The 18710-nt window shown below is 40.5% G+C and overlaps 2 protein-coding genes across 2 annotated transcripts; both read left to right on the top strand.

Moving 5' to 3' along the window:
• The first annotated feature begins 301 nt into the window (after positions 1-301).
• Positions 302-9337, top strand: LOC142399337 (phosphoglucomutase-1-like). The gene is made up of 11 exons (XM_075483949.1): positions 302-670; positions 2352-2514; positions 2803-2949; positions 3195-3320; positions 4989-5179; positions 5322-5476; positions 5605-5720; positions 5831-5966; positions 7020-7203; positions 7356-7484; positions 9091-9337. Exons 1-11 carry the CDS (start codon positions 413-415, stop codon positions 9178-9180), a joined length of 1695 nt encoding a protein of 564 aa, XP_075340064.1. The 5' UTR covers positions 302-412; the 3' UTR covers positions 9181-9337.
• Positions 9338-11787: 2450 nt separating this feature from the next.
• LOC142399338 (leptin receptor gene-related protein) lies at positions 11788-16847 on the top strand. The gene is made up of 4 exons (XM_075483950.1): positions 11788-12712; positions 13089-13164; positions 14894-15080; positions 15297-16847. Exons 1-4 carry the CDS (start codon positions 12697-12699, stop codon positions 15411-15413), a joined length of 396 nt encoding a protein of 131 aa, XP_075340065.1. The 5' UTR covers positions 11788-12696; the 3' UTR covers positions 15414-16847.
• Positions 16848-18710: the final 1863 nt, after the last annotated feature.

Below are 18710 nucleotides of genomic sequence, written 5' to 3'. Positions count from 1 at the left end.
TCTTTCTCTTTGTATATTATTACTCTGAGCACAGCTGCAGCCTTTCACACATGGATAAATTGCACCCACAACACCTCAATACTTCTACTCAGACACACCCAAACACCCAAACACACACACACACACACACATAGCTCTTTGTGACTGGGCTTGCAGCCTTGACAGTGATCTCCCTGCACATATGTGAAGGAGCGTCTTCAGTTACCTCCCCGCCTCTGCACACACATTAGTTTGAAAGGTTATTTTGAGCCGCAGAAGTGCCCTGTCCCTCCAGTGAAATAATAGGAGGAGTCAAGCTCTTGCCTTTCCATTCTTGCTCCTCTGTGCCATTCCCCCCATGTCAAGTGACAGGGGATTTCCTCTAAATTAAAGCTTCCCTCTGCACACTAGGTTGGATCCTCACTTTGAAACAATGGAGAACAGTCCTCTGCAGGTGCTGACCGTCCCCACAGCCCCTTACCCCGACCAGAGACCCAGCATCAGCGGCCTGAGGAAAAAGGTCTATGTGTTCCAGTCCAAGAGGAACTATCTGCACAACTTCATCCAGAGTATCTTCTCCTCCATCGACTTACGGGACCGCCAGGGTTCTACCATGGTGGTGGGGGGAGACGGACGCTTCTTCAACACTGCTGCTATCGAGGTCATTGTGCAGATGGCGGCTGCTAACGGGGTGAGTGTCACCGTGAGGGGTGTTCTGGGTTTGTTTGTGTGTGCACGCTGATCAGTGGGTGGGTGTGCCCACGAGTGACTGCCTGCCTGTCCGTGTCACCTGCCCCATCTCATGTTATCACCTTTGTGTTGTCACCGATTTTATCTGCCTCTTCACATATCCACCTGCGGTTTCTGACGCATGCTTTTATTTGGGAGAAAGCATCGGATCAGATGCACATTATGTATCATGAGAACTACACGGGCGTGTCGTCAGGAAACAGAGTCACCAAACTCACGCATGTGCTGCATGTTCGGCATAGTTGAACACGTCTCAATAACAACAAATGTAATGATTTGAAAAAAAAAGAAAGAAATTTTTTTTACTAATCTTACATTATTTATTATCATTCATCAATACATATATACTTACGTATAATTATAAGCATTACTATTAGTTTTATTACTATCAGTGGTGATGTATATTGAATGAAAACGATGAATAAAAAAGTGTTTCGATCATGAATTGAAACTACTACTACTGCTACAACTGATATTAAAAGTAATAATAATCATAATAATAATGCTACAAATATAATGACAATAATAATTGTATAGTAGTAGTAGTATTTAATTACTGATATTATCATTAATGATATAGTAATCACTAATATGAGAATTTGTTATAATCTATTATTGATACATTTATTATCAATAAATCCTCAGATAATAACAATAATAAAAATCATAATTATAATTGATATTCATTGTATTAGTATTATCAACATTTGTCATATTGCCAATAAATGTATTACACCATTAACATTATCATTATTAATAATACTTACTGGTAGCTATCAATAGTTGTACCTTTATTACAATTATTATTTGTTATCATGATTTGTTATTTTTGAAGGTTATTATAATTAAGTCATCATTAAGTTATCTTTTTGTTATTTTATTCCTTTAATCATTTATTTATGTGGCTGTTGTCATTAAAATGTCCAGAAGGTGGATCATTAGTTAGAATCGTTTTTTCAACATAATTTCCTCTTATTAATATATCTACATGGAATACGCTTACAGAATATTCTTTATCCTATTTGCCATTTAAAATTCTGATCAACTGAAAGAAGTGGGTTGTAACTGTTTAATGATAACCTGTCTCTGACTAATTAGACCAGCATGATCACATTAAAAAAATGTTTTATTTTTTCTTATTGCTGTATTTTGAGGGCTTACCGAGCTTGTAAAAACAGTGAGAATTCAGCTGAATGGGAAATGCAGAGGACATGACGTAAAAGTAAGTTCAGCAGCAGAACAATGTGGCGGGAAGAAACGCAGATGAGTAGAGGCAGTCATCAGTAAAAAAAAAAAAAATAGGGAGTCAGAAGCTTCTGACTCTGCTGCGTTCAACTAAACATATCAAACCATTCTGTTTTCAACCCTGTTGCCAGCAGCAGTACTGAGTTCTCTGTGTTCTTAAGGTTTAAATTACATCAACTCTGAGTGCCTGATGCTGTCTTGGTTGAATGATTTAATAATAGATCATCAAAAAGCAGCTGGACATGCTTGAGCTTGTTCTTGATGTGCTTTAACAGTCATTTATTAGACTCGCTTACCAAACCTTCCCTCGCTAAGATATATTGAGACGCGCACTCATCTCCGCCAACTCAAAACACACCTGTGGGACATTTCTGCAGGTTGGCCGTCTGATCATTGGACACCGTGGGATAATGTCCACGCCAGCCATCTCCTGCGTGATCAGGAAATACAAAGCCATCAGTGGCATCATCCTCACTGCCAGCCACAACCCCGGAGGACCTGAGGGAGACTTTGGCGTTAAGTTTAATATGGCAAATGGAGGTATGGTAATTTGAGTGGAGGAAGCATGCAGGGACATCAGCCAAGTGCAAAATAGTGTTACGGGAGAAGTTCAACATTGAAGCAGGCAGTCCAAGGCTTCTTTTGGATGTGTGGCATGAACAGAGAAAAGATTGCGAGTCTCTGCATTGGTATAAATCTGGGGGAAAGTTCAGGCACATCAAAAGATCAGCACAAATAAATATTAGATGAAATAGAATATTATCTCCAGTGCATGCCACAGCATATGTGCATATCAATGTGATCGCAAGCTTATTCTTTGGCTTCCAGGCCCAGCCACTGAGGCTGTCACCGACAAGATTTGTCAGATCAGCAGAACCGTCGAGGAGTTTGCTATCTGCCCCGGATTGCGCGTGGATCTGAAAACCCTGGGAAAACAGACGTTTGATCTGGAGAACAAGTTCAAACCCTTCACAGGTGATGTCTCAATTCAAAATAAAGGTGGAAGGTAAAGGAGGATGCGTGAGGAAAAAGGGAAGATGTGGACAGGTTTATTTCTTATGAGACAAAAACGTTTGCTTTAGCATGCATTAAGTATGTTAATATTGAACCTTAATAAGCTATATTACAGTTTGAAACAGAGCTTTATGAAGCATCAGTTAACAATAAAGGTTTCTTGTGCAAATTAAATAGTTTTGTTTCTCATTTTTGGATGATTCCAGTGGAAATCGTGGACTCTGTGGAGTCTTATGCTAACCTGATGAGGAACATCTTTGACTTTGCTGCTCTGAAGGAGCTTCTGTCTGGTGAGAACCACATCAAGATAAGACTAGATGCCATGCACGGAGGTGAGCAGAAATTTACCAAATTTACCAAGCACATGGCTGTGCAGAGTTGACAAATGACAATAAGGCCTTCGCATTTTTGATCCTGTCGCTCTATAACTAAATTGTTTCTGAAATCCAATCATGTGCTTTTTAGCCCTAACCATGTATGTAGCCATGTCTGCCTGATGTGGAAAAAAGTCTAAACTTAAGGACAAGTGTGCATGACGTGTGATTGGCAGCCTGCTGCAGTAGCTCTGGACATGTTATTTATTTCCTTGTATCTTCATGAGATTATCTGATCTTTTTTCTGTGAAAACACAGATTTTTTTTATACATTTTTATGCCTTATTTTTGGATGCTGTGCTGCTGGACTCATTTTGCTGGCAATTCTGTACTTTTGGACATCTGAGATGACGCATAATTGTGCCAATGGCAACGAGTTTACAACTGGGAGTTGATGATTGAGCTTTCCAAAGCCTCGGCAATGCCTGTATACAGACTCAAAATCCAGAAGAGGAGTTGTCTAGGATTAAGGGCAGGAAAAAATTGGAGAGAAAGGAGGAGGAAGTTTAAACCTTTTCTTCCGTTGAATGCCATGGAAATGTGAGACCACTGGCAGATGAAAGGGACAAGTTTGAAGCCCCGAAAAGGACGTAGCAGGATATTCAAGAGGACAGAGTTTTACAGAGGCATGGCTGCAGGAATGACTCTAACATCTCTACGCAGTTTTCGATCTATTAGGGCAGACGAAGACTGCAGGCAGAGTGGTAACAGTAAAGGAGGAGGGATTGCAGCGCTTATTGACAACAGATGGTGCAATCCTGGACATGTCACTGAGAAGGAGCGTCTCTGCACTCTGGCTGTTGTGATACTGGCATTTAGGTTCTGTCCATGTTGTCTCCCGAGAGAGTTCCCCTGTTACCAGCAGACGGTGTGTGAGACATCCACAGCTAAGCTGATGCCAAGCTTCAAGAAAACACTCTGAAACATTCATGGTGATCTCATCTCTGGAGAATTCAACCACACCTCGCTCTATCTCTGCTACACTTTAACTTTTCAAGCTTTGTCAACTGACTTTTTATTTAATTTTACATCATTTTAAAATTGTTTCCATTTTACACGATTTTATTTTGTTATCTATAAATAACAATATCTTATACTGTATTAAAAATTTCCTTTTGAGGGTTAATACAGAATTGTTGAGCAAATCAAATTAAATATGACCACCAATCAGCACACAAGAATTTGGCCTCTTGGTCATGATGTTTAGCTAATTCCATTATCAGTATCATTATCATTCTTCTCAGTGGTGATTCTCTCTAAATTTCCCCATTTCTCCCACTTGTATTTCTCATTACAGCAGTGAAAAGTTTGCATAATAATAGAAACTCTTAGGAAATTAATCAAAACTGATGCAAAAGACAGAGAAGTGTCATTGATGAGCTTCGCTCTATCATTGGAGAGGCGACGCGGAGCGGTTGGAACCATAAATTTAGACTGATTGAATTCCAGGATCCATTTTGAGTTTCTACAAACACTCAAACAGCAACTATTCATAAACAAAGGCAGAGATGAAGTTGTTGTTGTTGTTGCTTTAGGAAATAATGTTACCTTCTGTGTGAAACAGCAGATCCTTAGTAGATCACTCTTGTCCTTACATCAGTCTCCTCTCGTTGCTGTCTGCCACAGTGGTTGGACCATACGTGAAGAAAATACTGTGTGAGGAGTTGGGTTGTCCTGCCAACTCTGCCATTAACTGTGTCCCTATGGAAGACTTTGGGGGTCAAAACCCAGATCCTAACCCCACGTACGCTTCAGATCTGGTTGACAGCATGAGAGACGGGCAGTATGATTTTGGTGCAGCATTTGATGCTGATGGGGTGTGTGTACTTCTTATAATCTCTTTTTTTGAGAATTTATAGCAGTAAATCAAATAAAAATGCAGGTTTTTGAAGGATATATATTGGCATTCTTGTTCACAGTTGCAATGGACTGATGTCTACCCTTCTGTGTGCTTTCAAGGACCGCAACATGATCCTGGGTAAACATGGCTTCTTCGTTACCCCGTCCGACTCTTTGGCCGTGATTGCGGACAACATCTTCTGCGTCCCATACTTTCAGCACACAGGCGTGAGAGGATATGCTCGCAGTATGCCCACAAGTGCAGCGTTAGACAGGTAAAACTCTGGTCTGGCTTCCCCAAAAACAGCTGTTATCAACACAGCTGTTAACTTGTGTTTCAGGCCTGTGCTTTAAAAAGTACAATGTGGTTTCTTAGAAGGCTCTTTCATTGAATTCCCTGCAGAGTAGCCAAAGCAACAAAAATAGAGCTATATGAAACTCCAACTGGGTGGAAGTTCTTTGGGAACCTCATGGATGCAGGCATGTTGTCTTTGTGTGGGGAGGAAAGCTTTGGCACAGGTACACTTTCTTTTCGGCAGTTTGTTAGATCAAAAGACGCTTGAGTCCCGATTTAACTGTCACGTTAATGCTTTGAGCTTATTTTCAGCTATGCACTTTTCATCTTTCAGGTGGAGACCATATTCGTGAAAAGGATGGGCTTTGGGCTGTGCTGGCATGGCTATCCATCCTTGCCACCAGAAGGCAGAGCGTGGAAGATATTCTTAAGAACCACTGGCTGAAATATGGAAGAAATTACTTCACCAGGTGGGAAATAGACTCACTACTTAACACCAGTGTTGTTGTTTTTTCTGTTTTACTTCGTGAGCCATCAAAACAACTAAAGTTCAAGAACTAATCAGGGAAAGGGGTTGAATTATTCAAAATAGTCTACAGTATTTGCTAGATGAGCTGGAACTGATAAGAGCATGTTAAAAAGAAACATACAGGACACAACTGCCACCTAGTGGACCGTATATGTCACTACATAGTCTGTGAGGTTTTGCTTAAAGCTGCAGTCTTCAGGATTTGTTGTTGTCATACGTAAAGTCCTAATTTTTGGCATTTTAAGAGTTTACATGATCTATCAGAACGGTTGAAGTTGAAAACGGTGACCTCCGTAGTCGCAAAATGCAAGAAATGCTTATTTTTTAACTGAAAAATAAAAAGTTATTCAACTTCCTGTCCCGCCCCATCAAAACACATGAGAACTCGTGCACGTCTACGTGCACGCCAGATGCGCCCACACGACTCCTCATTCATCAACTCACCTGTCATTTGCGATCATGGAAGACACAGTAAGTAGACCAGCCCGTAATGAAGTTCAATAGTCTAGATAAATAAGCGTGGGGACGAGCCTACCTTGTATCGCGCGTGCACAATCGGTGATTGACAGGCAGCAGAGCCCAGCTCGTAACCTGATTGGTTACCTTTTACCGGTCCGGTCTGCAATTTTGTAAACAAACCTGCTGGCTTTGGAGGGACCTAGCAGGACATATAGGGTACAACTTTCAGAATCCCCGGACAGTTCCAGGCATTATGCTTGAAAAAGAGTTGCAGACTGCAGCTTTAATATGGTAAAAAATATGTAAAAAACATAACTAGGACTCAAATACATGGCAAAAATAACTTATGAAAGACTTGCAGCCAACTGTTGCGTCCTTTATCAGAGCAATGCACAGTGCAACTGCAAGGAACAGAGGCTGCAGCAAACAAATCTCCAATTAACAAGATAAATGCTAACTTTGAATGAACCAACACTGCAAAATTGTAAAGTCTGCTATATAATTCTATTCATCTTTTTCTGACAATTTTGCCCAGATACGACTATGAGAATATAGACATAGATGCAGCATGTGACATGATGGAGGATTTGGAGATAATAATCGCAGAGAAGTCCTTTGTGAAGCAACGATTTGCAGTGGAGGACAAAATCTACCAAGTCGAAAAAGCAGACAACTTTGAGTACACTGACCCTGTCGACAGCAGCATCTCCAGGAACCAGGTACATGTGCTGCATTTCTATGGTAACAAGCTTGTTATGTGTAACGATACAGAATGTGTCGTCACGGGGTGGTTGCATTCTTCCTGCATCAGAGCCACTCATCTGTGCCTGCAAAGACTCTCACGGTGTGTGCCTGGTTGTTTTCACTGCAGGGACTGCGGATTATCTTCTCTGATGGTTCTCGAATCATCTACAGAATCAGTGGGACAAGTAGTCACGGAGCAACAGTTCGGATCTACATCGACAGCTATGAGAAGGAACTCGTTTTTGAGGACACGCAGGTAGAGTAATGAAAAAGTTTTGGTCAAAGTTGGATTCACTTGGACGTGTGCAAAGTGTGTGAAAAATAAACAACACTCTCTTTTATCCATTGTAACATAATGACAAAACATCTACTCCTTACCAGGTCTTAAAATCAGGTGCATACAACTATAGATGAACAACACATGACATATCACTTCATGTCATTATTTATGTAAAGATAACTGAGCTAAAATGCATAACCAAGTATATGAAAAACTGAGTCTATCCTTACTGCCTCCACATGAATTAAGAAAGTAAGCAGCAGCCAGGTGCTTCTAATCAAATGTAATTGATCATCATCAGTGTGAGCACCTCTATAAAAGCAGAAATATAGTCAGTTTGCTCTGCTGGAGCATTCAGGTGTGTGTTAACACAATGCCAAGGAGGAAAGACATCAGCAATGATCTTAGAGAAGCAATCGTTGCTGCCCAGCAATCTGGGAAGAGTTATAAGGCACAGTCCATCATTCAACAGAGAGAGAGCTTATTAGAGAATATTATAAAATAGGACAGGTGCCAATCTTCTCAGGAGTGGAGTTCACCCCAAGTTCAGACCATGTAATGATCAGAGAAACTCCAAAAAAAACCAAGAGCTACATCTCAGACTCTCCAGGCCTCAGTTAGCATGTTAAATGTTCAAGTTTATGATCTTATGGCTAAGTATGGCTTGTTTGGAAGGGTTGCAGGAGAAAGCCTCTTCTCTCTAAAAACAACATGGCAGCACAGCTTAAGTTTGTAAAGTTACATCTGAACAAACCACAAGATTTCTGGAACAATGTCCTTTGGACAGAGCAGACCAAAGTAGAGATGTTTGGTCATAATGCACAGCAGCATGTTTGGAGAAACCAAACACAGCATATCAGCACAAACACCTCATACCAACTGTCAAGCACGGTGGTGGAGGGCTGATGATTTGGGCTTGTTCTGCAGCCACGGCTCCTGGATATCTTGCTGCTTGACTGAAACTGGCTCATCAACAGGACAATGATCCCAATCACTGCAGCAAATCAAATCTACAACAGAATGTTTGAAAAAGAAAAAAATCAAGGTGATACAATCACCCAGTCAGAGTCCAGACCTCAACCTGATTGAAATGCTGTGGTGGGACCTTAAGAGAGCTATGCATGAATTAATGTCAACAAATCTTAATTAATGCAAATATTGTAAAGAAGAGTGAACCAAAATTCCTCCTCAACAATTTGAGAGACTGAAAACGTCAAACAGAAAACAGTTATTCCTGCTATGGGTGGTTCTACGAGCTGTTGAAACACACAGTGCACTTAGTTTTTGACACACTGCTGCTGTGTTTTTTGGCAAGGTTTTGTTCAATAGATATTGACACAGAGTAACATGTCATGTGCTGTTGTTCATCTGAGGGCGTGTTGATGTCATTTTTAGACCTGGTGAGAACCAGAAAAACTTTATCATGATGCCCAGATACGTAAAACAACCAGATACGTACTTCCTTTTTGCCATGGCTCCACATGAAACATGTTTTATGACTTTGCACTAAATTAAATGTTAATAATGGAATGCGGCCGCCAGGTGCATGCAACCCTAACCTCGCCATCCTTGTTTGGGACAGGTGATGCTGGCACCCCTTGCAACCATTGCTCTAAAGATTTCTCAGCTTCATCACAGGACAGGTCGAAGTGGCCCATCAGTCATTACATGATCCCTCCTGCATATCACTCCATCATCGCTTCCATAACGCCTCTTTTTAAAAAAAATTTCTTTGTTCTTTTGTTTTTTGTATGTAAATCTAAGAGTGTCTGCATTTCATGCAATAGTGACTTTTAACGGGAAAGAAATTAAATCTGTAACTCATTAAACTGTTTTATTTTTGGTTCATCTGTTGCTCGTGTGCTTTTCTCATGTATAAGGCAGCTAACTGACCATGTTTTTAGTCTATGCAGTTTCTCTGCAGAAATGAGTCACTAGCAAAAAGCTGTGGGATTTCAAAACCATCAGCACTGTCATCATAACTAATCATGACATAACACTGCAGTGGTTTCATTTCCACTTTGAAGATCTTTTGTTGCAATGTCCTCTTTAACGTTTTTCTCGCAACGCGTGGCTTAGCACGCCCAGGATGTCTGCTGAAGTCCTCCACCAAGACTACTGAAAGGTGGATTTAAGATCATTGAGATCAAGAAAGCAGCGTATAGTCTCTCAAGAAATAACATTTCTTCATGCAGACGGTGCTCAGTGTTTTTAAAAAGAACGAGGCGTTTCCTGCCATTAAGCCTCAAATTATTATTTGGATCATCCGTTCTCCTTAATTTGGGGGTATTAAATCTCATCAGCGAAACAATAACCTGAAACTAAAGTTGTGCATGTGGGAGTTTGAGGATGAGTGACAACATGCCAGCCTGAATGAGCCACACAGACACAAATACACCCACAGAGACCAGCAGCCCAGAACATTACAAAGAACCACACAAAGCATCACTGGACTATTGTTCACCACATAACATGATTTCTTTTTAGCGTCACCATGAGGAGCCTTAGCTGTACTTTATGTGCTTCTCTTGCTACATTTTCACTAACCCAGGATAAAGCAGGAAACATTTCCACTGTGAAAGGAAACGGTGTGACAGGAGGTCACCCAGCCCTGGTGGCTACAAGATTTCCATCTGGACAGCGACAGCCGCCCAGGTCCTCGGACATCTGGTACCGGTTCTGTGATCACACATGCCCTTTGAAGTCCTTCACGGTGTTTTTTTGCCTGGTAACACCTCCAAACCGAACGTAAGGCTGAATGAGAGTGTGTCATCCTCTTATTGTGGATTTTAGTTCCAAAAAAATAAATTTTCACACAGAGATTGCAACACTTTGACCACAGAAAGAAAAGTGCTGTAGAAGCTCAGTCATCTAAACAATAGCTTCTATTGAGATATATGACATACAATGAAAATCCACAAATAATGAGCAAGTATCATAAGTTGATACTTAAGTGAACACATTACTGTGCAAAAGTCTTGATCCACCCATCATTTTCTTATACTGCTTCTTACAAGCGCTCAGAATTTCTTGTAATCTTTTGAAGTGATCTCGAACAATAGTCCTACAGACTTTCTGAAGGCCTTTCAAAGTTTTTCTTTGGACGTTGGCTGCTTTTTCGCTCATTTTCAGTCCAGTCCTCGTAGAGGAGAGTGTTTCCTGTTTGTTGAGGCATTTAAAAAAATGCCCCAAACTCAGGGGATGAAACAGTGTTCTGTCTGCACAAAATAGACAACTTAGCAAACAACCAAAATGAAACTGTATCGTTAGGGATTTGGTTGTTAGCAGCCTGTCAAAAAGATGCATTTTTTGTTCCCATTTCTTTCGTTGCATGAAAAATGCAAAAGATTAAGATCAGATTTATTGTCATTCATACACACGAAACTGGTCCTCCGCTTTTAACCCATCCAGGTTGGCACCTGTTGACACACTCATGCACAGGGTCACACACTCATAGAGACAGATGCCAACCTGGAGCGATGGGCAGCCATTCATAGCACCCAGGGAGCATGGGGGTACGGTGCCTTGCTCAAGTGACAAGGAGGTGGACTGACACCCCTCCAGCTGTCAGTTTCACCAATCTTTTGAACGGCAAGAGTGAGAATTGAACCACCAACCTTCCAGTTATTGGACAACCGACTGTAACCACTGAGCCACGACCGCCACAGTTTGACAGACAGCATTAAAAAGGTGATTCCAAAAGAATTCGGTATATCTCAGCGTGCTGTGCAGTGTGTCCTTAAAAAGATTGGGGAAACTGGGCATAACGTAACAAAAGACAGCCAACCTCCAAAGAAGAGATTTGGGATGTCCTTCAAGGAGCCTGGAGAAATATTCCTGAAGACTACTTAAAGAAATGTCAGAAAGCTGGTCTGAGAGGGTTCAGGCTGGGTTTCAAGCTCAATGTAATTATACAAACTCTCTTTGGCCTTAATATAATGTCTTTCTATTTAGCTTTTCACACTTTTCAATAAATCACTGCACCTGTTTTCCTGGCAACGTGACATGAGGTAAATTGGGCCAAATATTTCCATTTTATTTGTATCAACTTATCGAGTATTGTTGCTTTCACAATGACATATAACAACAGTTTTTATTGATGTGAAGTTGTATATTTGGACGGGACAAAGGGTAACATAGAGCTTATCGGTACCATAAGAGAGCATGATGCAGCAAATCTCAACCGATCTAGAAATGTGTCCACATGAAGCCTTGACTTGATTTGCTTTTTTTTTTTTTTTTTTTTTTAATAAAAGCCTGTGGGTTGAACCCTTACATGGTAGAAGGACGTACATAGAAACATTAAAATGCCAGAAATAAAAATAAGGAAATTAAAAAAAAGGAAGCAAGAAGTCAATACGACCTCTGGAAAAGGAACCAAGGAACACTAAAGTAAAAGGTCATGTTTTTTCATTGTTGTGATGTTTTGCTCTTTTTGGTCTACTTTGCCCGTCAAATTCTTGCTGAATTTTTGACACAAGCGTGGACCTGTGTGCACACAGCTATACTTAGTTAGCCCATATGCACACAACCATTCACTTACACAATGTGCCGATACACACGTCCCTGCAAGGTGATCACTTCATATCAGTTTAATATTCGATATCAAATCAAAGATAACATATTTTTACTGTGTTATCTTTATTGTGTTGTTACAGTGACTCAGCAATACAAGTCTACTTTTAGAGTGAAATTAGTAGAAAGCCAGTCTTAACTGAGCATCTGGCCCATTTCACCTGAAGACTCACAACTCAAAAGGGCGCCTGGTCATACTTTTACTCGCACAGATGCAAAATAATCGTATTATTTACAGTTCTTAAGCAGAACAACCTATGTCTATTCACAAAAATACAATTCGAGCTCATGCAACTCTCATTTGAGGGCCTTTGAGGACAGTGAACAGGAAGGGCCCGTTTTAAGGGCCTGGAGGGTGTCTCGAGACTTTTGCACAGTATTGTCTGATTGCTCAAGTTCCAACCAATTGCACACTGGTTGCATGGACGTTTTTAAATCCCAGCCCGCAGTCGCAGAGGTACTGCAGCTTTAAGGCTGACAGTGGACGAAAAAGAAGGAAAACTCGACGGAGGAAGCAGGAAGTTCGTCTACTAAGACGCGGAGCCTTAGCACATAAACAATACCCAGAAAACAGAGTAAAACTCCTCAGAACTACTTCCAAACGCGTGTGGCCATGGCCGGCATTAAAGGTACTACGTCCGAGCATTAACGAGTCGGCGGAGAGTTGAATGTGGAAGTTTTGCGCTCGTTTCTACTGAGAAAAACTTTGTTAGCCTCATTCGTTGCAGTTTGAAAGCCTTTGCTGAATCATTTCGAAACTTGCCGTTACGCCGTTAACCCAAGATAATGACCCGAGTTGTAAGCCATTTAGTTCCACATTGGAAGGCTGTTTAAGGTTGCTGCTGTTTTTGTATGTTACCTTAACTGTTAGCTCGCAGTTTAATAGCAACGGCTACAAGCCTAGCCTTTAAGATTTCCTTTTGGTTTATGTTGTCACTTTGGAAAGTAACGTCTCTGTATGTTGAAATAAGTGGAAAAGTACCTAATGTTGACTCTCTTTTTCAGCACTGGTTGGCTTGTCATTTAGTGGTGCCATTGGACTTACGTTTCTTTTGCTGGGCTGTGCACTGGAACAGTACGGGTATGTGCTCTCTGAATGCACACGCAGTATGAGTTGTTGTGTTCTGTGAACTTGGCTTAACATTATCGGGACTTGAAGGAACACTTGAGATGCTTTGGGAAGGGCAGAGTTGACCTTTGCTGGTTCACAAAGTGAAATAATATCAAACAGCACAATAGTTTATAATAAGCAACGATTTAGTGCCGACAAAATGGCAAACGGGGCTATAAACAAACGATACCTAAAGAGTAACCGAGAGCCAGCTATGGAACGATGGGAGTGCCTTAACAATTAATTAACCTGTTAAAGGGAATTAAGGAAAATTGGGAATTATACACAGAAAGAAAAGATAAATGTGGAAGTATAAACCAATGAGGAAAAATAAAACAACAAAAGCATTTTTATTTGTTATACATTTTTAATGTATTTATATCTTAATGTGAATTATCCTCTATATTCTCATGCAATTTAAATATTTCTTCCATTTAAAGCACTGGCGTAGCCAGAAAATAGACATTGGGTGTGCACCAGCGAATACTGGGTGTGCCAAATTTATTTTCAACAGTGTTACACCTCCACAAACATTCAAAAGAATGTATCTCTCGAACACAACATCATTAACACAAAACATATCCGCATGTTGTGTGCATAGTCAACAGTAGTTCACAGCAGGTCTAAACATTCACACGTGACGTGCTCTCAAATAAATCAATAACAAAGAAATCCAAAAAGCACACTTTGTGTTTTCAAAAAAACACAGCAAAAAACATAACACAGACATTGCGTGCCCAATGAGATGAACATAGTGAAATATAACACACTCATGCGCGTACTTGTGCACTCTCACAGAACCATAACGTATCCACATGACAGATGATCAACAAAGCTATTTAACCATCTGAACACAACTATTGGGCTCAGCAACAGAGTAAAGGACACAACGATATTGCTGCTTACCTGTGCGTACTGCGCAGCTCTCAATTTAATGGGGAAGACATTTATTATTTCATCAGAAATAACGCTGCGCCAGGTGCAGGTGTTGCAACGCACCGTCTGAAGGCAATTTTTTGGGTATGCCAGCTGCCTCTTTGGGTGGCACCCTGGCACACCCGTGGCTACGCCATTGCTTTAAAGAAGGTAAAGAAATGTGTTTATATAAAGAACTAAATAGGGACAAGAAATAAGGCAAAATAACTTTTGCTGTTTGTTTTTATACAGGTTCATTTATTTTTATGTTCTACCATGTGGCACTCCTATGATTCCATAGCCGTAATCATTAAGTCATTAAATCATGGACTGGATAGTGTAGTGGTAAGATTGCCACCTTTCATGTAGGTGACCTGGGTTCAGATCCCCTGCATGAAAGGTACTACCTCCAGTAGGGGTCCTTAGGCAAGACCGCCTTACCCTACCTCCCTACCTGTAAGTCGCTTTGGATAAAAGCGTCTGCCAAATGCATAAACATAAGTCATAAATAGGTTAGTTAGCCGGTTATAGATAAAACAGATTCCTGTAGGGTTTCACACATGAATTTACAAGTAAATGGATCAGAAATGGTTCCAAACACAAAATTAAATTAGTCTTTGATTACAAGATTACGTTTCCAGGCCAAAATAGATCAGGCAAACTAACTAACACAGACAAATTATACAAACACTGGTGGATTCCACCATTCCTAACAGTTTTCACACAGTTTCATTCAGACTCAATAGCTTTCGCACCGGTCACCACATTTGTGCCTTCTTTGCAGGGTATACTGGCCGCTGTTTGTCCTGATCTTCTACGTGTTGAGCCCCATCCCAACCTTCATATCCAGACGCCTCAGTGATGACACTGACTCCTCCAGCAATGCTTGCAGAGAGCTGGCCTACTTCTTAACAACCGGCATCGTCGTGTCATCTTTTGGGCTCCCCATCATCTTAGCCCGAAACAGCACGGTCAGTTCACTTCACATACGCTGCTGCTGCTGCTGCTGCTTTTTAGGTTGATTTCCAAATCGCATCATTCTGTAGATGAATCCATTCAGTTTGCACAGCAGTGTTCCTAAAAGTTTTCTGACGTATGTCAGATCTATGTATTGTGAACGCCAACCCATTGCTTTTGAGTTAGTCATGTAGTGACATGACTAAGCTGAAGCTGTGTGTCTCCTACAGATCCAGTGGGGTGCCTGTGGTCTGGTGATGACAGGAAACGCTGTCATCTTTCTCACCATTCTTGGCTTTTTTGTTGTGTTTGGAGGAGGGGATGACTTCAGCTGGGAGCAGTGGTAGTCTGCTTTTGGAAAGTGCACCAGCAGATGGGTGGGTAGGTGGATAGTTGAGTGAACCGACTGCAGACTGAGGGGCACGTTTGTCCTACGCTTAAAGGGGGACGATGCTCGAGTGTAGAGAGAAAAAAATTTGAACTAAACCTGCACATTATCAGGCTGAATTATTATTTTTTTTTTATATATTGGTTGGGATTAGGTTTAGCCAGCAGTACAATATACCATATTAACGTGCCTTATGTGTGGGACCAGGGGACACTGATGCCTACAGACCTCTTATGCACCATCACCATCACCATCACTATCTTATCCCTTGTATTTTAACTTGTTTTTCCTCGTTTCAAACCCCAAAGCACCCTCCTCATTGCAGCTATCTTCTATTTCTCAGTTTATCAATATCACAAAGGGATCTGAAAGGTATCTCAGTAATGTACTCTGCAACGCTTACCGCTTTATCTGCCCCCATTGTTCACGGAAGGCGTGATTATACTCATTATCTGTACACTGTTTGCTGTTTGAAGTGTAAAGATGTGGCAAGTTGACGTAAATGTGCCTCTTGACGGTTGGATGCAGGAATCAGGTAAAGATTTATTTGTGTGCGCTTAGTTTGTTTTTAATTTTTTTTGCCTCGAGATTTAATACCTTGCTCTTTGTTCCGGTGCAACTGTTTACATTTTCACCAAAGATCATTTCGACGACAAAGAAGAAAGCTTGTTCACAGCTGAAGAACTGTAGGTTTTGATATGTGCTAAATATGCAGTAATATAATCATCAAAAGCCAGTCTGAGCATTAGTTTTGTTTGGGCAGTCCAGTGAAAAGTAGACGACATTAATTTCAGATTCCTGTTCATGACAAAGATATCCTGAATAGTAACAAAGGATCATATGATTCATTCTATTTTTACAAGTTGAGTGGTTAAAAATCTGTCCATGTGCGCTTGTTTCTAATGAAAGGCCTCTCTTGCAAAAATATTCATAAATGGCTGTCCTATGTAATATGTATGTTTTATTGGCAGAGAAATCGGTTTTGGTTTAGACTTGTTTTGTGTTAAACCATCAGGGCCATTGAAACCTGTAACTGTAAGTCAATACAACAGCCTCATATTCTATTTTGTCATTGCTGGTAACTGACTAATGACGAGGTCCTGTGATTAGCCATTGTCACAGGGACTTTTACAGAAAAGTGTAATTACTGTCTTATAGAACCTCTGATTTCTTTTACATCTGCTGCATGTCAGCATCACAGGGGGAAATGCTATGTTTTAAGTATGCAACTGACATGTTGAACACACTCTCCAGAAGGAAGCTCTGTTTTCTCATTTGTGACTCCCGTACATACACTAAAGAGTCCTTAAAAGCTCTCAAAAGTTATTTTTATCATTTCTTGACTGCATTTTGTTTTCTAACATTGATTAAAAAATTCTGTGTAGCAAATGCAGAGCCTATGCATCCCATTTATTTTTAGTTAGTTGAGAGTTGAATGATACTTTTTTTTTTAATCCCCAGAGAAAATTTATGTTGCTGCTGTATGAATTGGTGAGAATGAGGGAAAAAAAAAAAAAAAAAAGTTGAAAGTGTAGCACGGGGGAGGTGTAGTTTAAATTTCCAGAGATTGCCATCACTACATTGAGAGGTTGCGTTTGTAGCCTGACAACAACTGAGCTGATGACTTCCCATGCAGAGTTGGCAGGTAACGCAGCTTAACAACATGGACTCGCAGCTAACAGTTCAGAGACACTCCCTCTCGGTCACATGTCCCAGAATACGCCATCTGTCCTTAACAAACACTGCAATCTCTTCTCTTTTACATCTGCAATCTATTCCTCGGTTTCCATTTGAGTTTTTGATTCGTATTTAAAAGATGGAAATGATACCAATCGATAAAACTTGAATTGATTGCAAATAAATTGCATCTGACTTGGCAAAAAATATAAATGACGTTTCCCGTCTGATTCAGCTAACAGTAATCTCCTGGGACTGCTCCCCGTCCGCCCAGATATGATAATCCAGATATGAAAGTAATTCCTGAATTCTCTTTCTTTTTCTTAATGTGGATTCTCATCGTAGTTGCTGTTCTATTTTTCCTCCTCGAGGTTTTTTTTTCTCAGGTTAGGACAACTACTTCCTCTACCAAATTACAACCACAAGAAATGTAGTCTTTACTGCCACCCACACGTGATTATAAATATCTTCTTGCTTTCATGTTTCAGTAAAACATATATTTACTACATTCCCCTTATTTCTGCTGCGTCCTTGTCCAAACTCATCCACTTAATTTGCCTGTGATCTCACATTCCCCATGGTGATTAGGGGAAAAAATGGTTCAAACTTCCCTTTTGCTTCTGCCCTATAGTCCCAAACATCTCCACTTCAGCTTCTCTGATTTTTGGGTCTTATTTTGGGCTCTTGTTATTGACATGTTTGCTTACCAAATCAGATGTTAAGGCTGCCAAATTTACCAACAGAACCTCTCAAAACAGGGTGTAAATGTTTTAAAATTCTGTGTTTTCACTGAAAAAAAGCCCAGAAAGTCTTAAAAGCAATACAAATAATGGGTGCAGCAGGCTGCCACGAATGTGGCACCATTCTGGAGTGAAATTACATGAATGTACATGTTTTTTCATTTACATCGATTAACTAATTATTATTCGTCTTAATTACGTTACTTCTGAAGATTTCAGGAGAATATTGTGTCTGAAATGGGTGGAGAACTTCATGTGACATCTGCATTTCTTGTCACTTGCCAAATCTTTTCTCCTGCACACAATTTATACTGTACACCAGCAAGGCAAACCTCACTAACTACCTCCCATGGGGCAGAAAATGGGGAAAAAAGGAGGCAAATCTCTGCCTGACTGACAGAAATACAGGTCTGAAACAAACCTAAATAATTTAGATAGTTTTGAAATATTCAGAAAATGACACGTTCCTCTTTTTATGTTTTGCCTTCCGGCACTATAATTTTCACAGGAAAACATCCTTCCTGTCTGTTTTGCTATTTCCAAACACACCAGTTTTAATATTGAACACACACTGGCGACATTTCCAGATGCGAGCAAGCTACACGACAAAAGAACGATAAACCCTACCATTATCTATTCAGGGTTTAATAGAAGCGATAGAAATCAACCATGCAGCTGCATACAACTTAAGTGGTTTAAACTCTTTTTCAGTTCAGGTGTGTCAGGAACACACTGAAGCTGCCTCACTAATTGTGTTTTATTCCCCCCTCCGTATAAAGCACAGTGCTTTGCCTCCACAAACAAAAGAAAGGAATTATTATTTATACGAATAACATCTG

Source organism: Odontesthes bonariensis, chromosome 14, assembly GCF_027942865.1.
Source record: "Odontesthes bonariensis isolate fOdoBon6 chromosome 14, fOdoBon6.hap1, whole genome shotgun sequence".
Classification (NCBI taxonomy): Eukaryota; Metazoa; Chordata; class Actinopteri; order Atheriniformes; family Atherinopsidae; genus Odontesthes; species Odontesthes bonariensis.
Note: the sequence above shows the minus strand (reverse complement) of the source record. Positions and strands in the feature narration are given on the sequence as shown.

What these genes read in the sequence shown, in the direction of transcription:
- LOC142399337 (XM_075483949.1), top strand. Translation starts at nt 413, where the DNA reads ATGGAGAACAGTCCTCTGCAGGTGCTGACCGTCCCCACAGCCCCTTAC. An exon ending in GTTTAATATGGCAAATGGAG is followed by an intron (nt 2,515 to 2,802) that starts GTATGGTAATTT and finishes TTTGGCTTCCAG; the next exon opens with GCCCAGCCACTGAGGCTGTC. An exon ending in CAGCATTTGATGCTGATGGG is followed by an intron (nt 5,180 to 5,321) that starts GTGTGTGTACTT and finishes TGTGCTTTCAAG; the next exon opens with GACCGCAACATGATCCTGGG.
- LOC142399338 (XM_075483950.1), top strand. An exon ending in TGTGCACTGGAACAGTACGG is followed by an intron (nt 13,165 to 14,893) that starts GTATGTGCTCTC and finishes CCTTCTTTGCAG; the next exon opens with GGTATACTGGCCGCTGTTTG. An exon ending in TCTTAGCCCGAAACAGCACG is followed by an intron (nt 15,081 to 15,296) that starts GTCAGTTCACTT and finishes TGTCTCCTACAG; the next exon opens with ATCCAGTGGGGTGCCTGTGG.